The 21314-nt window shown below is 40.8% G+C and overlaps 1 protein-coding gene across 3 annotated transcripts in view; it reads left to right on the forward strand.

Moving 5' to 3' along the window:
* DDX10 (DEAD-box helicase 10) overlaps positions 1 to 13988 on the forward strand; it is a 288455-nt gene extending 274467 nt beyond the window's left edge. For 2 of the 3 annotated variants that reach the window (XM_060160341.1, XM_060160343.1), the window contains exon 18: positions 12236 to 13988. In XM_060160341.1, the coding sequence (XP_060016324.1) occupies positions 12236 to 12413 (178 nt within the window). In that variant the 3' untranslated portion in view covers positions 12414 to 13988. The remainder of the gene's footprint in view (positions 1 to 12235) is intronic. The other variant, XM_060160342.1, reaches the window with a different exon arrangement.
* Positions 13989 to 21314: the final 7326 nt, after the last annotated feature.

Genomic DNA, 21314 nt, shown 5'->3' on the forward strand with positions numbered 1-21314 from the left:
AAGTATATTTTGTCTGATGTAAGTAGCTACCTTTGCTCTCTTTTGGTTTCTACTTGCATGGAATATCTTTTTTCCAGCCCTTCATTTTGAGACTATGTGTTCTTAAAGGTGAATTGAATTTCTGGTAGGTAGCGTATAGTTGGGTCTTATCTATGCCACCAATCTATGCCTTTTGATTGGAGAATTTAATCCATTTACATTTAGAATAATTATTGATTGGTAAGGAATTACTAATGCCATTGTATTGTTTTCTGGCTGTTTGTTGTTCCCTTGTTCCTTTTTTTCCTTCTCTTGCTACCTTCCATTGTGAATTGATGATTTCTTAGAGTGGTATGCTTTAATTCCTTTCTCTTTATCTTTTGTGAATCTGCTGTAGGTTTTTGCTTTGTGGTTCCCATGAAGCTTACAGAAGACATCTTATAGATAGATAATAGTCTATTTTACACGGATAACAGCTTATTTTAATCACATACAAAACCTCTACCCTTTTACTCCCCTCTTTTTACGTTTTTGATATCACAATTTACCTCCTTTTATATTGTGTATTTATTAACCAGTATTGTAGCTATAGTTATTTTTAATACTGTTGCCCTTTAACCTTTATACTAGAGTTAAATGTTGAACACACCACCATATTACAGTAGTAGCATATTTTGAATTTAACTGTATACTTTACCCAGTGTCTTGGATATTTTCATGTACTAAATAGTGTCCTTTGATTTAACTTGAATTTCAGCATTTTTATTTGCTGAAATAAAGCATTTTTATTTGTTGTTGTTAAGGCAGGTCTAGTGGTGATGGATTCCTTCAGCTTTTTTTTGTCTGCGATACACTTTCTCTCTCCTTCATTTCTGAAGGACAACATTGCCAGATAGAGTACAGTCAGCCCTTTGTATCAATGGGTTCCACATCCACATTCAACCAACTGTGAATTGAAAATACTCAAGGAAAAAAAATTCCAGAAAGTTCTAAAAACCAAAATCTTAATTTGCCATGCACCAGCAACTGTTTACATAGCATTTACATTTTGTTAGGTATTAAAAGTAGTCTAGGAATGATTTAAAGCATATGGAAGGGTGTGAGTAGGTTACATGCAAATACTACACCATTTTATATAGGTACTTGAGCATCTGCAGATTTTGGTATCACTGGGAGGGGGAAGAAGGGGGGTCCCAAAACCAATTCCCCATGAATTCTGAGGGATGACTGCATTCTTGGTTGGCAGGTTTTTTTCCTTTCAACACTTTTGCTTATATCATTACATTCTTTCTTGGTGTGTAAAGTTTCTGCTGAGAAATATGCTAATAGTCTTATGGGAACTCGCTTGTAAGCTGCAAGTTTCTTTTCTCTTGTTGCTTTTAAGATTCAGTCTTTTTCTCTGATTTTTGACAATTTTATTATAATATGTCTTGGAGGAGATCTCTTTAAGTTGAGTTTGTTTGGATACCCATGAGCTTCGTGAACTTGGGTATCCAAATCTTTACACAGATTAGGGAATTTCTCAGCTGTGATTTCTTTCAGTAAGTTTTCTTACCCCTTCTTCCTCCTCTTCCTCTGGGATTCCAGTAATTCACAAGTTGTTTCCTTTGAGAATTTACCATAGATCACACAGGCTTTCCTCACTCTTTTTATTATTATTTTTTTTGTTCTCCCCTGACTAGATAATGTCAAAATTCCTGTCTTCTAACTCACAGATTCTTTCTTCTCTTTGATCCATTTGCTGTTGATTCTCTCTTTTGAGATTTTCATTTCATTCATTGTATTATTCAATTCCAGAGTTTCTGTTTGGTACTTTTTAATGATTTCTGTCTCTTTGTTGAATTTCTTACTCTGTTTGTGTACTGTTTTCCTGATTTTGTTGAATTTTCTTTCTGTGTTTTCTTGTACCTCGTTGAGCTTCCTTAAAACAGCTATTTTGAATTCCTTATCCAGTAAATTGTAGATCTTCATGTCTTTGTGATAGATTTTTGGAAGATTATTGTGATCCTTTGGTGGTGTCATGTTTCCTTGATTTTTCATGTTTCAGGTTTTGTGTTGCTGTCGTCACATTTGCAGTAGCAGTCAACTTCTCCTGTCTTTATTAACTGCCTTCAGGAGAGAATACCTTTTGTCAGCCCTCCTAGGGATTCTGAGGCTTTCTCAGACTTTCTATAGATATGCCTGCTCTGTGCTTCTTGCTCCCTTTTGTAGGAGAATTCTTAAACTTGTGTACCTTCTCTTCATTCTGCAATGCACCAGGATGCATACTGATAGCTTCCCTTTCGTTTTCCCATGGGTGATACTAAAGCTGAAGCTTGTGGCCTCTCCCTGACCTGCAGGTTTGGGTCATGCTCACTAGCTATCTGCCAAAGCTCACTCTCACCACCAACATCAGGAGCACTTACAGGGATCTGGATACAGGGTGGACAGGGGTGTGGGTGAGGCCCATGGAGCCCTAGGGGTGCCCATGGGCCAGTTGGAGGGATCTACATGCAGGGCGTCTCCAGCAGTTCGTAGATAGGCTTCTTGAAGGAATTCATGGTATAGTTAGTAGGATTCATGTCCTTTTAATTACCTCTGAGAGTCCTATCTGCCACTCTTCTAGCCTCTTCCCCACTCAGTCCCCACCCCATGCAGCTCATTATTTAGTACTCTGGATAGAGTGAGAGAGAAATGGGGAGGAAGTTTTGTATAGTAGGGGAAGCCAGGCACTCACTCACTCATATGTTCTCACTTTCCCCAATAGGAAAAATCACAGGCCAAGAAGATCTTTCTTGGCCCTGAACTGTGCCACTTTGGAGGAGGGTTGATATGAATAAAGTCAAACTGTTCCATTTACTGTCTCCAGTGTGTCCAAACTCGTGTTTTTTTGCTGCATTGGTATGCTGGAACTTCTCCACAGGAGACCTGGACTTCCATAAAGGCTCACTTATGTGTGGCTGATTATGTAAATATTGTTATTCCACTGCCAAGAGGGACTGCAGCGGTGGTTTGTGGGCCACTGCAGGGTTCACAGCTGGGACAGGTCTCTATACCTCTTACCCGACACATGATTGGGACAGACTCTTCCTGGGCCTCTTAGTGTAATGGTGCTAGATCCCACAGCTCCCACAAAGGCACTTTTGTCCATGGACGGATGCCGGATTGTGGTTGGGAGGGAACATGAGCGAGGATATCTCATTTAGCCATGTTGCTGACATCACCCTCTGGTGCCAAACCATTTAGAAGAGCCCTTTTCTTTTTATTATTATTTTTTAATTTATTATTTTTTATTTTATTTTTTAAGTTGAAGTAGCTGTCATGTTTTATTTAGTATTTTTTTCTTCTCAGGTCTTTCTTGGAGTATAGTTGCTTTACAGTGTTGTTAGTTTCTTCTGTATAACAAAGTGAATCAGCTGTACATATACATATATCCCCATATCCCCTCCCTCTTGCATCTCCCTCCCACCCTCCTTATCCCACCCCTCTAGGTGGTCACAAAGCACTGACCTGATCTCCCTGTGCTATGCAGCTGCTTCCCACTAACTATTTTACATTTGGTAGTGTATATATGTCAATGCCGCTCTCTAACTTTGTCCCAGCTTACCCTTCCCCCTCCCCGTGTCCTCAAGTCCATTCTCTAGGTCAGCGTCCTTATTCCTTTCCTCCCTCTAGGTTCATCAGAACCTTTTTTTTTTTTTTTAGATTTCATATATGTGTTAGCATATGGTATTTGTTTTTCTCTTTCTGACTTCCTTCACTGTGTGACAGACTCCAGGTCCATCCATCTCACTACAGATAACGCAGTTTGGTTTCTTTTTATGGCTGAGTAATATTCCATTGTATATATGTGCCACATCTTTATCCATTCATCTATCGATGGGCACTTATGTTGCTTCCATGTCCTGGCTATTGTAAATACTGCTGTAACGAAAATTGTGGTATATGACTTTCTGGATTATGGTTTTCTCAGGGTATATGCGCAGTAGTGGGATTGCTGGGTCGTATGGTAGCTCTATGTTGAGTTTTTTTAAGAACCTCCATAGTGTTCTCCATAGTGGCTGTATCAATTTACATTCCCACCAGCAGTGCAAGAGAGTTCCCTTTTCACTACACCCTCTCCAGCATTTATTGTTTGTAGATTTTTTGATGATGGCCATTCTGACTGGTGTGAGGTGATATCACCTTGTAGTTTTGATTTGCATTTCTCTAATAATTAGTGGTGTTGAGCATCCTTTCATGTGTTTGTTGGCAATCGGTATATCTTCTTTGGAGAAATGTCTATTTAGGTCTTCTGCCCATTTTTGGATTGGGCTGTTTGCTGTTTTCATATTCAGCTGCATGAGCTGCTTTTATATTTTGGAGATTAATCCTTTGTCAGTTGGTTCGTTTGCAAATATTTTCTCCCATTCTGAAAATTGTCTTTTCGTCTTGTTTGTAGTTTCCTTTGCTGTGCAAAAGCTTTTAAGTTTCATTAGGTCCCATTTGTTTATTTTTGTTTTTATTTCCAATACTCTAGGAAGTGAGTTAAAAGGGATCTTGCTGTGATTTATGTCACCGAGAGTTCTGCCTGTGTTTTCCTCTAAGAGTTTTATAGTGTCTGGCCTTACATTTAGGTCATTAATCCATTTGGAGCTTATTTTTGTGTATGGTGTTAGGAAGTGTTTTAATTCATTCTTTCACATGTAGTTGTCCAGTTTTCCCAGCACCATTTATTGAAGAGTCTCTGTTTTCTCCATTGTATATTCTTTCCTCCTTTATCAAAGATAAGGTGACCGTATGTGCGTGGGTTTATCTCTGGGCTTTCTATCCTGTTTCATTGACCTATATTTCTGTTTTTGTGCCAGTACCATACTGTCCTGATTACTGTAGCTTTGTAGTATAGTCTGAAGTCAGGGAGCCTGATTCATCCAACTCCATTTTTCTTTCTCAAGATTGCTTTGGCTATTCAGGATCTTCTGTGTTTCCACACAAATTGTGAAATTTTTTGTTCTAGTTCTGTGAAAAATGCCATTGGTAGTTTGATAGGGATTGCGTTGAATCTGTAGGTTGCTTTGGGCAGTATAGTCATTTTCACAATGTTGATTCTTCCAATCCAAGAACATGGTATATCTCTCCATCTGTTTGTATCGTCTTTAATTTCTTGCATCAGTGTCTTATAGATTTTCTGCATACATGTCTTTTGTCTCCTTAGGTAGGTTTATCCCTACATATTTTATTCTTTTTGTTGCATTGTTAAATGGGATTGTTTCCTTAATTTCTCTTTAAGATTTTTCGTCATTTGTGTATAGGAATGCAAGAGATTTCTGTGCATTAATGTTGTATCCTGCTACTTTACCAAATTCATTGATTAGCTCTAGTAGTTTTCTGGTAGCATCTTTAGGATTCTCTATGTATAGTGTCATGTCATCTGCAAACAGTGACAGTTTTACTTCTTCTTTTCTGATTTGGATTCCTTTTATTTCTTTTTCTTCTCTGCTTGCTGTGGCTAAAACTTCCAAAACTATGTTGAATAATAGTGGTGAGGGTGGACAACCTTGTCTTGTTCCTGATCTTAGAGGAAATGGTTTCAGTTTTTCACCATTGAGAACAATGTTGGCTGTGGATTTGTCATATATGGCCTTTATTATGTTGAGGTAGGTTCCCTCTATGTCCACTTTTCTGGAGAGTTTTTATCATAAATGAGCGTTGAATTTTGTCAAAAGCTTTTTCTGCATCTATTGAGATTATCATATGGTTTTTATCCTTCAGTTTTTTAATATGGTGTATCACATTGATTGCTTTGCATATGTTGAAAAATCCTCGCATTCCTGGGGTAAATCCCACTTGATTCTGGTGTGTGATCCTTTTAACACATTATTGGATTCTGTTTGCTAGTATTTTGTTGCAGATTTTTGCATCTATGTTCATCAGTGACATTGGCCTGTAGTTTTTTTTGTGACATCTTTGTCTGGTTTTGGTATCAGGGTGATGGTGGCCTCGTAGAATGAGTTTGGGAGTGTCCCTCCCTCTGCTATTTTTTGGAAGAGTTTGAGAAGGATAGGTGTTAGCTCTTCTCCAAATGTTGATAGAATTCGCCTGTGAAGCCATCTGGTCCTGGGCTTTTGTTTGTTGGAAGATTTTTAATCATAGTTTCAATTTCAGTGCTTGTGATTGGTCTGTTTATATTTTCTATTTCTAACTGTTTCAGTCTTGGAAGGTTGTACTTTTCTAAGAATTTGTCCATTTCTTCCAGGTTGTCCAGTTTATTGGCATATAGTTGGCTTTTATTAATCTCATGATCCTTTGTATTTCTGCAGTGTCAGTTGTTACTTCTCCTTTTTCATTTCTAAATCTGTTGATTTGAGTCTTCTCCCTTTTGTTCTTGATGAGTCTGGCTAATTGTTCATCAATTTTGTTTAACTTCTCAAAGAACCAGCTTTTATTTTTATTGATCTTTACTATTATTTTCTTCATTTCTTTTTCATTTACTTCTGATCTGATCTTTATGATTTCTTTCCTCCTGCTAACTTTGAGGTTTTTTTTTTTCTTATTTCTCTTATTGCTTTAGGTATAAGGTTAGGTTGTTTAGTTGAGATGTTTCTTGTTTCTTGTGGTAGGATTGTATTGCTATAAACTTCCCTCTTAGAACTGCTGTTTCTTCATCCCAATGGTTTTGGGTCGTCATGTTTTTATTGTCATTTGTTTCTAGGTATTTTTTAATCCCTCTTTGATTTCTTCAGTGATCTCTTGGTTATTTAGTAGCGTATTGTTTAGCCTCCATGTGTTTGCATTTTTTACAGTTTTTTTCCTGTAATTGATATCCTGTCTCATAGTGTTGTAGTCGGAAAGGATACTTGGTACGATTTCATTTTTCTTAAATTTACCAAGGCTTAATTTGTTACACAAGATATGATCTATCCTGGAGAATGCTCCATGAGCACTTGAGAAAGTGTATTCTGTTGTTTTTGGATGGAATGTCCTATTAATATCAATTAAGTCCATCTTGTCTAATGTGTCATTTAAAGCTTGTGTTTCCTTTTTTATTTTCATTTTGGATGATCTGTCCATTGGTGAAAGTGGGGTGTTAAATCCCCTCCCATTATTGTGTTACTTTTGATTTCTCCTTTACGGCTGTTAGCATTTGCCTTATGTATTGAGGTGCTCCTATGTTGGGTGCATAAATATTTACAGTTGTTATGTCTTCTTCTTGGATTGATCCCTTGATCATTGTGTAGTGTTCTTCTTTGTCTCTTGTAATAGTCCTTATTTTAAAGTCTCTTTTGTCCGATATAAGAATTGCTACTCCAGGTTTCTTTTGATTTGCATGCATGGAATATCTTTTTCCATCCTCTTACTTTCAGTCTGAATGTGTCCCTAGATCTGAAGTGTGACTCTCGTAGACAGCACATATACGGGTATTGTTTTTGTATCCATTCTGCCGGTCTATGTCTTTTGATTGGAGCTTTTAATCCATTTACATTTAAGGTCATTATCAATATGTATGTTCCTATTACCATTTTCTTAATTGATTTGGGTTTGTTTTTGTAGGTCTTTTCCTTTTCTTGTGTTTCCTGCCTAGAGAAGATCCTTTAGCATTTGTTGTAAAGCTGGTTTGGTGGTGGTGAATTCTCTTAACTTTTTCTTGTCTCTAAATATTTTAATTTCTCCTTCAAATCTGAATGAGATTCTTGCCAGGTAGAGTAATCTTGGTTGGAGGTTTTTCCCTTTCATCACTTTAAATATGTCCTGCCACTCCCTTCTGGTTTGCAGAGTTTCTGCTGAAAGATCAGCTGCTAACCTTATGGGGATTCCCTTGTATGTTATTTGTTTCTTTTCCCTTGCTGCTTTTAATATTTTTTCTTTGTATTTAATTTTTGATAGTTTGATTAATTTGTGTCTTGGTGTGTTTTTCCTTGGATTTATCCTGTATGGGGCTCTCTGCACTTCCTGGACTTGACTATTTCCTTGTTAGGGAAGTTTTCAACTATAATCTCTTCAAATATTTTCTCACACCCTTTCTTTTTCTCTTCTTCTGGGACCCCTATAATTCGAATGTTGGTGTGTTTAATTTTCTCCCAGATGTCTCTGAGACTGTCCTCATTTCTTTTCATTCTTTTTTCTTTATTCTGCTCTGTGCTAGTTATTTCCACTATTTTATCTTCTGGGTCACTCCGTTCTTCTGCCTCAGTTATTCTGCTATTGATTCCTTCTAGAGAATTTTTAGTTTTGTTTATTGTGTTCATCATTTTTTCTTTTTAGTTCTTCTAGGTCCTTGTTAAATGTTTCTTGTATTTTCTCCATTCTATTTCCAAGATTTTGGATTATCTCTACTATCATTACTCTGAATTCTTTTTCTGGTAGGCTGCCTATTTACTCTTCATTTGTTTAGTCTGGTGGGTTTTTACTTTACTCCTTCATCTGCTGCATATTTCTCTGTCTTCTCAATTTGTTTAACTTACTGTGTTTGTGTTCTCCTTTTCACAGGTTGCAGTTTTGTAGTTCATGTTGTTTTTTGGTGTCTGCCCCCAATGGGTGAGGTTGGTTCAGTGGATTGTGTAGGCTTCCTGGTGTAGGGGACTGGTGCCTGTGTTCTGGTGGATGAGTCTTGATCTTGTCTCTCTGGTGGGCAGGGCCGCATCCAGTGGTGTGTTTTAGGGTGTCTGTCAATTTAGTATGATTATAGGCAGCCTCTCTGCTAATCAATGGGGTTGTGTTCCTTTCTTATTAGTTGTTTGGCATGGGGCATCCAACTGCTGGCTGTTGGGTGAAGCTGGTCTTAGCACTGAAATGGATATCTCTGGGAGAGCTCTTGCCAATTGATATTACTCAGGCCCAGAGGTCTCTGGTGGTCCAGTGTCCTGAACTTGGCTATTCCATCTCAGAGGATCAGGCCTGACGCCAGGCTGGAGCACCAAGACCCTGTCGGCCACATGGCTCAAAAGAAAAGGGAGAAGAAAAGAAAGAAAAAAAATTTTTAAAAATAAGAAAAAATTTAAAAATTATTAACATAAAGAAAATAATAATTCAGAAAATAAAGAAGAGAGCAGCCAAACCAATAAACAAATCCACCAATGATAACAAGCTCTAAAAACTAAACTAAGATAAACATAAATATCAGAAACAAATCAGTCTCACACAGCAAACCCCAAGTCTACAGTTGCTCCTAAAGTCTACCACCTCAATTTTGGGACATTTCATTGTCTATTCAGGTATTCAACCGATGCAGGGTACATCAAGTGGATTGTGGGGATTTAATCCGCTGCTCCTGAGGCTGCATGGAGAAATTTCCCTTTCTCTTCTTTGTTCGCACAGTCCTGGGGTTCAACTTTGTTTTGGCCCCACCTCTGCATGTAGGTCACCCTCAGGTATCTCTTCCCTGCCCAGCCAGGAGGCGGTTAAAGCAGCAGCTGATTAGGGGCTGTGGCTCACTCAGGCCACAGGGAGGGACGGGTACGGTGGTCATAATTGGAATGCGGGGCGAGCCTGCGGCGACAGAGGCCAGCATGACATTGCAACAGCCTGAGGCGTGCCATGTGTTCTCCTGGGGAAGTTGTCCCTAGATCATGGGACCCTGGCAGTGGCGGGCTGCACAGGCTCCCAGTGGAGGGGTGTGGAGAGTGACCTGTGCTTGGACACAGGATTGTTGGTGGCAGCAGCAGCAGCCTTAGTGCTTCATGGCTGTCTCTGGGGTCCAAGCTGATAACCACGGCTTGTGCCCATCTCTGGAGCTCATTGAGGCAGTGCTCTGAATCCCCTCTCTACACGTACCCCAAAACAATGGTCTCTTTCCTCTTAGGCAGTTCCAGACTTTTTCTCAGACTCCCTCCCAGCTAGCTGTGGCACACTAGCCTCCTTCAGGCTGTGTTCACGCAGCCAACCCCAGTCCTCTCCCTGGGGCCTGACCTCGGAAACTCAAGCCTCAGCTCCCGGCCCCACCCCCCCACCCTGGCTGGTGAGCAGACAAGCCTCTCAGGTTGGTAAGTGCTGGTTGGCACTGATCCTGTGTGCGGGAATCTCTCCGCTTTTCCCTCTCCACCCCTGTTGCTGAGCTCTCTTCCGTGGCTCCGAAGCTTCCCCCACCCCCCATTCTCCCTCCACCATCTCCACGAGTGAAGAGGCTTCTTAGCGTGTGGAAACTTTTCCTCCTTCACAGCTCCATCCCAGAAGTGCTGGTCCTGTCCCTATTCTTTTGTCTCTGTTTTTTCTTTTTCCTTTTGCCGTACCCAGGTACATGGCGAGTTTCTTGCCTTTCTGGAAGTCTGAGGTCTTCTGCCAGTGTTCAGTAGGTGTTCTGTAGGAGTTGTTCCACATGTAGATGTATTTCTGATGTATTTGTGGGGAGGAAGGTGATCTCCATGTCTTACTCCTCCACCATCTTGAAGGTCCCCCCTGAGTCCTTTTCTGAAGATACCAAATTATGACCATATTCTGACTAAATGTTTACCAGATTTATTACATTATTCCCTTTTTGGGAAATGAATGTTGTCTAGATTCATAACATTTTCCCCCGTTTTAGTAAGTTACCTGTAGAATATCTAAATCATTATTTAATAATTAATTTGTTCTACCAGTTACCACTTTTTTGCTATGGAAAGTAGTATAAAATATCTTTTTAAAATTTGAACTGGTCCACAAAGCAGCAGTGCTGCTAATTCTGAAAATATTTTCCATCTACATAAATTTTCCATCTTTTTTTTTTAGTATCTGAACCAGCTATTTCCTGCACAGAATATAGTGTGCAGAGCACATTAAGAAAGGAGGCGTTAGTAAAGCCCACTAATTAGGCTGCTTCTGTTGAGCTGCTCTTAGATGCACTTGAAATACAGGCAGGGCAAAAATCAGTATTAACTTGTTCCAAATAAATCATGGTACTCTAGCCCGGTGGAATTGGCACCATACTGGCCATAATCAAGCAGATTTTAGGACTCAGTACTTTTTTTTAGAGTCCTCTTTCCACTAAGAGTAACTTTGTTTACTGACTGAATTCCCATTATAGGGAACTCTTTCATGTTCATCTCTGTAGGTACATACCCATCCTTTTAAAATATGATTATTTGTAGCTTTAAATAACCTCATAGTTTGTCTTTCCTCCAGTGGTGAGAGAGAATGGCTGCTGAGTCAGAGTACTGGGCATTTCTGGGAGGTGAATGGGGAAATAGTTTACAGTTTTGCTTCAGGCTGGTCAGAACTGGATATGCTGATTAGCCACATTCACTTTGATATCCCCACTATCTTCTTAAGGCATAATAGAGTCCATTGTAACTTGAGCAATTTATTCTCTTTTGGAATACATCCTATGCTTGGAATACATTTTGCTTTCGATTGTCTGACTTTGGGGCTGAATTTAGAGTAATTCAGCTCTGGGTTTGAATTCCATGTGCATAATCTAGGTTCAGTCATTAACCTCTTTTAACCTCATTGTAGAATGAGGCTGGTGCTCACCACACCAAGGATTGTCATGAAGATAAATGTTGTAATCTATGTAAAGCATGTAGCACAGTGCCAGACCCTTGGTAAGCCCTTAATAAATAGTTGCTACTGCCATTGCTACTAGATGGATTTTTTATTTTGTTTTAAACTTGTATCCAATAATTTGGTCATTTTTGAACATGATGATGGTATGTTAAAATGCCTTGAGGATGTTTTGCTTTCTCTTCTGATTTTAATGTATCAAGTGCTTTTCTCTACCTTCAGAAATTAGTTTTATTTTTATGGTCTGTGCCTCAAGTGTGTGCCGAATACTGCAGTAGTGTTTATGTTTTCTTCAGACCATTTGTGAGTCTTAGATACAGATTTAAATGGGGCAGATTTACTTGATGTCTTAAGTAATTTGTAACCTAACATTTCAGATTCTATTTTATTCATGATCTATATATCACAACAGATATTACTGCTACCTAAATGATAACCTAACTCTATAGAGACTGTTTGATGTGACAGGACAAGCGCAGATTGGAGCCAGTCTGGAGCCAGAATGTGGGCCAACTGGTGTCCTCATATTGTGAATGATATATCCAGGGCTTCCTAGAATTACTGTGAGGGTTGGATGACACAGTGTATACAATGTACCCTGCACAGTGCCTGGTATATGATAGGCCCCCTCCCCACATCTGTTAATGGGAAGGTAGTTACTATGACACAGATAGCCTGATGTTGTTATAGCTTCTTTCCCTCTTGAATAATATCACTTTACTAAGTATCCGTTATTGGTAATTTTGTTCTATTTTAAGTGTTTGACTTCATAATAATGGATTTATTTATTTATAAAGTAAATCATTGGATTTGTTCCCACCAGTGATACCAAGAAGAAGAAGGCAATGAGGAAAAAGAACGACAGTGAAGTGGAAGACGTGGGACCCACAAGTCATGGCAGAAAGAAGACCAAGTGGGAAACCTCAGAGCCTTTGGATACAGGCCTGTCTTTAGCCGAGGATGAAGAGCTGGTGTTACATCTGCTCAAAAGTCAAAGCTAAATAGTACTTGTTCTTGTCTTCTCCTTGAAACCTCTAGTCATGATTATGTGGGCAAGAAGTTGAAAAAACAGTTGGCTTTGGGGCACTTAGGTAACATGAGTCCCATGCCCAAAGGACCCATTCTTCAGACAGGAACTATCATACCTCTAAGCCCCTTTCACAGGCCATGCTTGCACCATCCCAGAGCAAACTCACAGTGATGGTGGATTATAAAATTTCCTGATCCCATTTTCCAGCCTGTGCTCTGTTAGATTTTATCCATGGGTTCCTACATCTTATCACTGGAAATGCTTCCTTTGTTTTACTGGCAAGTTCTAGAGACCTTGTTTCATTGTTGGAAATTCCTGTTTTGCTTACCATACAGAAGTTTCTCTGTAATATTAAACAAAATTGCTCAGAGAAAGAGTATGATGAGTATGATGGACCAACCCTGAGAAAAAATTAATATTTTTTAATTGCCATGATCAATAATAAACATATTTCCTATAAAATAAAATATTAATGTTTTCATTGTATCCAGAAATATGAGAGCATTCTCAAGGGAAGTTTGTTAAGATTAAAATGTTTGGCCAATTCCCGAAATAGTGAATCTTTCATATTCTTAAATTAGCCTTCCTAAAGATATCATTTAACTTACACTTGCAGACTTGGTAGCCATTTATAAATAGAAATCCTGACTCTGAAGACTTTGTGATCTAAAACCAGATCTGTTAGTGAGCACCTAGTATGCTGTAGGTCTTCTACAAGTGCCTTTTGCAGCAGGTACCACAGATCCCTGCCCAGAGCCAGCTCCTGATAATGAGTAGAATAACACAGAGCCTCTTTTGGTTATAAGTAACTGGCAAATTCTTCACAGGGAAAGAAATCTGTGCCTTGGCATGACACCACTGATTTGATCATGATTTGTCATCTTCTTATTCTCTCCCTTTCCTACTTTCCACTCCATGCACAAACAAAAATAATTTTTGCTTACTGGTACAAATGATTCATGAATCCAAGGAAGGGAATATCCATAATTGCTTCCATCTCAGCCTAAGTCCATATTTGTCTCTGAAAAGTTTCTCCTACTTTCTTGCTTGGTATCCTCATGAGCAACACCAACATCTTTTAGTCCTCAAAATGAGAAACTTGACGACTCCTCAGCTTCTCCCTTTCCCCACCCTTCACTTTGATGGTTTTATTGATTCTTCTTCATAATGACTCTCTTATCTCCATTGTTTCTTCTCTGTCTTTACAGCTTCTGCTTTCAAGCAGAGTTACATTCTCATCATGACCTGCTCAGATTTCTGCAGTGATCTCCTAACTGGTCATTGTGCTTCCTGCCTCACATTTTTCTAGGCCAATCTTCCGTGTTGTCAGAATTCTCTTCATAGCATTGATCTGGCATGTTTCTTACTTCTGTTGCAGTGCTTATTATGTAATGTTGAAGACATTTGTTTATAAGCCTGTTGCCCCTGTTGTAAGACAAGTTTCTTGAGAGCATAAGGAATGTGTTTATCCCTCCTGTGTATCCCCAGAGCCAGACACAGCACCTGCCCTATAATAGGTTCAATAAAGGCTTTTTGAGTTAATGAATGGACAGTAAAACACCAAGACAGTTTTTGAAAGTGTGTCGTAGTGCATTGCTCTATTACCTCTGGTGGGAAGGATATAAAATGGTGGAAATGAGAACTGGATGAAATGGCTACAATGGGCAAGAATGACTATAATGGAGAAAACAGATGAGAAAGGAATTTGGGGTATAACAACCTGGGATGATTTTGAAATTAAGGTTGCTGGTACAGGATCTCTTGAATATTTTCAAAGGGCAAAAAGATGCAAGAGTATATAAACTAAAGGTTTGGCCTTCCCTGGTGGTGCAGTGGTTAAGAATCTGCCTGCCAATGCAGGCGACATGGGTTTGAGCCTTGGTCCAGGAAGATGCCCCATGCGGTGGAGCAACTAAGCCCAGGCGCCACAACTGCTGAAGCCCATGCACCTAGAGCCCATGCTCCGCGACAAGAGAGAGGCCACCGCGACAAGAAGCCTGTGCACTGCAACGAAGAGTAGCCCCTGCACACAGCAATGAAGACCCAACACAGCCAAAAATAATTAAATAATTTTTAAAAAACAAAACTAAAGGTTTACCACTGAATTCACTCTGTGCAGTTTTAGATTTTGTTTTTTCTAATCCAAATAAGGAATTTTTACTTATTTTTTACTCTATATATGTAAGCATTGAATAAATATACTGCAAGACCTTTGGTTCATGAACTAGTTTGAGCTGTATTCTGTCCCTAGACCTGAATGGATCCTGAGTAATACATACATTGTAAGGAACTTTAGTTTGCTGAAATTTGAAAACTGGTTAAAACATCAGAATAGTGCTGTTTGAAAACTCAGGTAACAAATATATATTTCGGTAGACTAAATAGTTACTGTTCTAGCTGTGGTGTAGTTGGGGGCGCATGACCTAAATCTGACTGGCCAAGCTATTTCCTAGACTCAGAGATTGGCCCAGACGTGGGTATAATACTCAGGTAAGGACGGAAAGACTCCTTCCTTGAGAGTAAAGTACAGAATATGAAAGAAAGATTCCTTACCCATGGGGAATTCCTAAAAAGGGAGGATGTCGATCTGGGGCCTTTGGCAGCAATTTTTTCTGGTCAAATGGAGGCTGCTTCTGAGAGGTTGGAGAGAATAAGACCAACACCGTGAGGTGAGCAGAGTGGAGAGATGGAGAGAGAGCCCTGATGGCATCATTTGAACCCTTTGGCTTCAACTGTATCTGCTCCTTGTACTTCCTAATTATGGGTCAGTAAGTTTCTTTTTTGCATAAACTACTTTGAATTGTATTTTGTTCCTGGAATGAATGGATCCTGACTTAATATATACGTTGTGGGGGATTTTAGTTTGCTGATTTGAAAATGAATTAGAACATGGGAATAGTGCCGATAGAAAGCTTGGGCATTGTTGTTCAGCAGACAGCAGCTCCATCCCCTCCCTCCCTTGGAGAAGCATGGGTTTCCCACTCTGCTCATGTTGGGCTTGAGCCTGTGACTGACTTTAGCCCGCGAAGTGTGGTGGAAGTGACTGTGTGCCTGTTATAAGCAGAGGCTTTAAGGTGCTCTGATGCTTCCACCAGCCCTCTTACACTCTTGTCTTCTACCTTGAGACCAGCATGGACTAGAGAGGATTCTGCTTCAGGCTGGGCACAAGGTGAGAAGACATGTGAAACAGACCTACAGCCTCCTCCAAGTCCTGTGGAGCAAGAAATCCACTGAGACTTGGGGTTCTTCACAGGAAAAGGTGAGAGAAGCACTTAACCAATGAGCAAAAGCATTCATTCATTCATTCATTCAATAAATGTTAATACAGCAACTACTGTATGCCAGGCCCTGTACTTAAGAGAAATAGAGCAGTCCCCTCCCCTGCTGTCATGTAGTAAAGGGAAAAAGAGAAGAAAATTCATAATTTCAGTGCATTATGAAAAGAGCAGGCAGGAAAAGGAAGACTGCTCTTTGAATGAGAAAGCTGTTGCTGGAGTACAGGAAGGATGGAGGATATGGGTAGTTTCTTGGCCTGCGACCCAAAGACCAATTCTTGCTTGATGCTTAACTGAGGCAGAGAGGCCATTCATCAGACTCACGTAAAACGATCCCTAAGATGTGTAAGTCTGAGCAGATACACTCAGCAGCAGAGTGCTTTGGAGGACTGCCCTTAAGCTTAACATGGCATTTTAGATTTGTTGGGGGTTATAAAAAATGGGTAAGTTTAATTAAATGTAGTTAATTTTGTTATACAACATTTGAAATATCCTGAACATGAAGGTTGTCTCCGTGACTGTCAGAGTCCACCAGAGGATGCAGATGTTCCTGGGAAGTGTGGGGAAGAAGGTGGAGCTGGAGGTGGTGGTACAGGTAAAGGGGAAAGAGCCTGCAACCAAGTTTTGAAAAGCCTGTTTCATATTTTTTAAGACCATTTTTAACTAGACATGTAATCATAGTGTGATTTTCTTCCACGGCCCCTGCTGATCAGACAGGCCAGAGCAGACAGGTTTTATACCATATTACCCAGCGCCTGCTGAATCAGGAATTGGCAGCTAACCCAAAGGCTAGCCATTAGCCTGTGAGAGGCCAGTGCAAAAAGCTCTGCACAAACAGGGACAAATTGGGCAGATAATGTTCTTATTCTCTGAAACTGAAATTTAGGTAGTCAGCAACATAAGGTTATGAGACAGACCAAGAGCACATCATGGGCATAAGTGAGCTCAGATTAGAAGTCAGGCAAAGCTACAAGGGAACTAGAACTCTGGCAAAAAGATAAAGAGTAAATGGTGAGGGATCTAGTTGGTCATGGAAAGTGAAGCATGCGTGGAGAGTATTGCACCTGGTCCAGAGCTGCAAAGACCTGCAGACTCCCCTTGCTGGGTCTCCAAGGTCCACGCTGACCCTCTGGGCCTCGTCTCCATAAGCCTCATATTCTCCTGGGTCCTATTCCTAGATTTCTGTTCAAGTCTCTCTCCTTCACTGCCTGGGATGTAAGACCCTATTGTCTGAGGTAGTCTGAGTGAGTCCTTGGGTTTTTTGTACCCAAAAGAGCTTCAGTAAAACTCAGAATACTCTAATGTCTGCTGCTTAGATTTAACGTGTATAGGAATCACCAGGGAATCATTTAAAAGTGCTAATCCTGAATTGGTAGGTCTGGGGTGGGGCCTGAGATTCTGAATTTCTTATAAGCTCCCAGGTGATGGTATGCTGCTGGCCCTTGGCCACATTTGAGTAGCAAGGCACTAATGGAATTCAGAGAGTTATTAAAATCATTATTTACAGATAGGGATCCTGTCAGAGTTCCAGCAGGAAACAGATGGCACACACAAATTAGGATAATTCCAAGGGGATTTAATAAAAGGATTAGTTACATAAGCCAGAGCAGGGTGTAAGGAAACCACAAAAGGTTAGTCTACCAGAGACTAGTAATAGAAGTGTTAACCACTCCTCTCCTTGAAGGGATGAGGGGAGAGAAGGGAAGGAGAGACAGCTAATATTTGACCTTCAGTTGATATATGCAGGCAGCCTGAGGTGACCACAGGGAATGAGGCAAGAGAATAAACACTGTGACCTCACTCTCCGGCCAGTGATCCCCACTGGCCCCAACCAAAGCCAGAAAGCAAGTTGCCCATAGATGTAATTGTACAGTCTCCCAGGACACAGCAAGGTGGAGAAGTGTAAGGGGCCAACAGGAGAAACTGGCCGAGACGTAGGGTGTATGTAGGTGAAATCTTTTTGTGGGGAAGAGGAGAAGCCCTCAGACTTTGTGCCTTCAACACTACTGTGTACCAGGCGTTGTTCTAAGTATAGACACATAGCAAGGATGGGCAAGAAGCAAACCAGCATATAAAACACTAAGTGTAAGAGTAAGGAGATAGAGCAAGTGAGCAACAGAGCAGAGGCTATTTTGATGAAGGCCAGCAAGAACCTCTGATGGATAGGAATCTGAAGGAACAGGACCTACTTCCCAAGTACATGTGAATGAAGAAAAGTGTCCAACCATACAGACTGGCCTCACTAGAAAATTCATTCTTGTAGTGGGCCTTCAGTGCTGTTTTCCTAGCTTTGCCCTCTCTCCTACACTCCAAGACAACTATTTCACACATTTCCCTCTCAAATCTCCAAAACCTCTTGCCCTTCTTCACTCTTGGCTGATGATCTTACTTTTGATTTTACTGAGAAATCAAAAGAATCCTTCCCTGGGACTTCCCTGGTGGTCCAGTGGTAAAGAATCCGCCTTACAGTGCAGGGGATGCAGGTTCGATCCCTGGTCAGGGAACTAAGATCCCACATGCCGCGGGGCAACTAAGCCTGTGTGCCACAACTACTGAGCTCGTGTGCCTCAACTAGAGAGCCCATGTGCTGCAAACTACAGAGCCCACGTGCTCTGGAACCTGTGTGCCACAACTAGAGAAGAGAAAACCTGCACACCACAACTAGAGAGAAGCCCGCGTGCCACAATGAAGAGCCCACGCACTACAACGAAAGATCCCGCATGCCTCAGCGAAGATCCCATGTGCCGCAACTAAGACCTGATGCAGCTGAAAATAAATAAAATAAATAAATAATAAATCTTAAAAAAAAAAAAAGAATCCTTCCCCAAACTCCCATACCACATCCACCCTTGCACCTATGCCCACACTTCCTGCCTTCCCTATTGCCTAAGGCCAAACCCCCTGCATGCGTGATCCCATGTCCTCTGGCCCTTTGAAGGATACTGCTTCTGCAGTTGTCCCCTCTCTCTACAGTATTATCAGTTTTCCCTCCCTACTGGGTTATTCCCATCAGTGAACAAGCATGCTGTAATGTCTCCCATCTTAAAACAAAACCTTGACATTCCCGTGCCTTTCCAGGCACAACTCCATTTCATCCTTTCCTTGTGTAGGTTGAGTCCTCAGAAGAGCTGTCTCTATTACCACCTGTCTGTACTTTCTCCCTTGCCAGTCTTTCTTAAACACTTTATCGAGGTATAATTGATATGAATAAACTGCACTTGTTTAAAGTATACAATTTGCTAACTCCTGTTCTTGTTGATTACTTCTTTTCAGTCTCTTTTTCTGGGTGTTCCTCATGTTCTTTACTTCTAACCGTTAGAGACCTTCTGACCTCAACCCTTGGATTTCTGTATCTACATTCACTCCGAGTGATCTCATTCAGTCTCCTAATATAACATACCATCTCTAGACTGATAACTCTGAAATTTATCTCTAGCCCAACTTCTCTGCATTCCAGACTCATGTCCAACTATACTCAACATCCTATCTGGATGTATAGTAAACATCTCAAACTTAATATTACCCAAGATGAACTCTTAATTTTCCCCCAAATCTTTCTCTCCTGTTTTGCTTCCATTTCAGTAAATATCATATCTATTTTTTCTGTTTCTCAGGCCAAAATCCTTGAAGACCTGTTTGACTTATCTCTCTCAAATCCTAGATCCAACCCATTAGCAAATCCAGTCAGCTTTTCTTTTGACATACATCCAAAAGCTAACTTCTTATCACTATTCCCATTGTAATTTCCACTCTATTACAACACATCATTCCCAGGAATATTGCAATAAGCTCTTAACTGGTCTCCTTGTTTCTGCCCTTTCCCTCATCCAAAAGCCAAAATGATTCTTTTAAATTATAATCTGAAGGTCCTTCGAAGGACATCAAGATGAAGGAGTAGAAGGGTGTTGAGCTACCTCCCCCAATAAACACATCCAAAAAAAAAAAAAAATCTACATGTGGAACAATCCTCACTGAAAACAAACTACAGACTGGTAGAAACTCTCATACAACCAAGGCTGTAAAGAAAGATTCACACAGAGTTGAGCAGGAAGGGAAGAGAAGTGATCAAGTCAGGGGCTGTGCCCCTAGGAGGGGGCACAGAAGGGGGGGGGGATTGCATGGGCTCAGAGATTCTACCTGTGGAGTGAGTAGTTTGAACCACATATCGGGTGCCCCAGCCCTGGGGTCCCACATTAAGAAGACAAGTCCCCTTACCTTAGCTGGTTTGAAAACCAGTGGGACTAACAGGAGGGCTGTAAGAAACCAAGACCCCACTTGTACAGAGTGTACAAATGCTTGCTTATGCCCAAAATAAGGTGAAGGAAGCAGAGTGAAACTGCAGGGCTCTGGCTGGCTTCCTCCAATCCCAGTGTGTGCCCTGGCCCATGCTGAGCATCCACTGTAGCACCTTTAGCTCTGGGCAGCTCCTGACATGGGCAAAGACTGCCGTTGCTGAGGAGAGTGCACAGTCGAGGGGGGATGGAGCCTGCTTGAACCTGGCATGACAGCCAAACAGGATGAGGGTGGCCATTACTGGGGTTCATGGAGGCAGCAGATCAGAAGTGGCCTGGAGCTCTGACTGTTGTGCTGGGACGATCCTGGTATGTGCAGTAACCTGAACTGGGTACCTGCTGGGGCTCATCTTGCTCCAGTGATGCTCCTCCTGGGGTGAAGTTGCTGATGCTGGGAAGAGGGGAGAGCACACACTAAGAGGGGAAGACATCAGCTTGACCTGATCCTGAGGGCTTCCACTCCAGCACCTCAGGACCTGACCCTGCCCTTGTTAGGGTGGTGACAACCACTGAGCATAGAAGAAGCCCTGGCTCACACCTGGCTCTGGCTCTAGCCACTCCAACTCCAGCCCCACCTCCCACCAAGGTGATATAGCACATCCTGGGGGAAAATGTGACCCGTGCTCACTTCAGATCCACCTCTCCCATCAAAGCCACTGGGCACACATAGACTACACAGGGACCCTCCCACACAAGGACACTGCTTCAAACCAGGATAGGTAGCTGCTTCACCTAATCTCATGGAGACAGAGAAAGTTAAGCAAAATGAGAAAACAGAGAAATTTATTCTAAATGAAAGAACAAGAAAAAAAAAAAAAAGCCCTGAGGAAAACAACTGATGAAACAGAGATAAATAATTTACCAGATAAAGAGTTCAAAACAATAAGAAGAAGAATGCTAACTGAACTAGGGAAAAGAGTAGATGAACACAGTGAGAATTCTAACAGGGAATTAGAAAATATAAAAAAGAACCAGTCAGAGCTGAAGAATACAATAGCTGAAATGAAAAACATACTAGAGGGAATTAACAGCAGACTAGGTCATACAGAAGAATGCATGAGATCTGGAAAATAGAAAATGGGAATCAATCAGAACAGCAAAGAGAAAAACAAAATAACAGTTTAAGGGACTTCTAAAACAGTATCAAATGTACTAACATTTCCATTGTAAGTGCAGCAAGAGAAAAAAGTTACATAGAAGACTGTCAGCTGATTTTTTCTGCAGAAACTTTGCAGGTCAGAAGGGCAGGGCATGATATATTTAAAGTGCTGAAAGGGAAAAACCTACAAACTAGGATACTAGCAA

Source organism: Lagenorhynchus albirostris, chromosome 9 (assembly GCF_949774975.1).
Source record: "Lagenorhynchus albirostris chromosome 9, mLagAlb1.1, whole genome shotgun sequence".
Lineage (NCBI taxonomy): Eukaryota > Metazoa > Chordata > Mammalia > Artiodactyla > Delphinidae > Lagenorhynchus > Lagenorhynchus albirostris.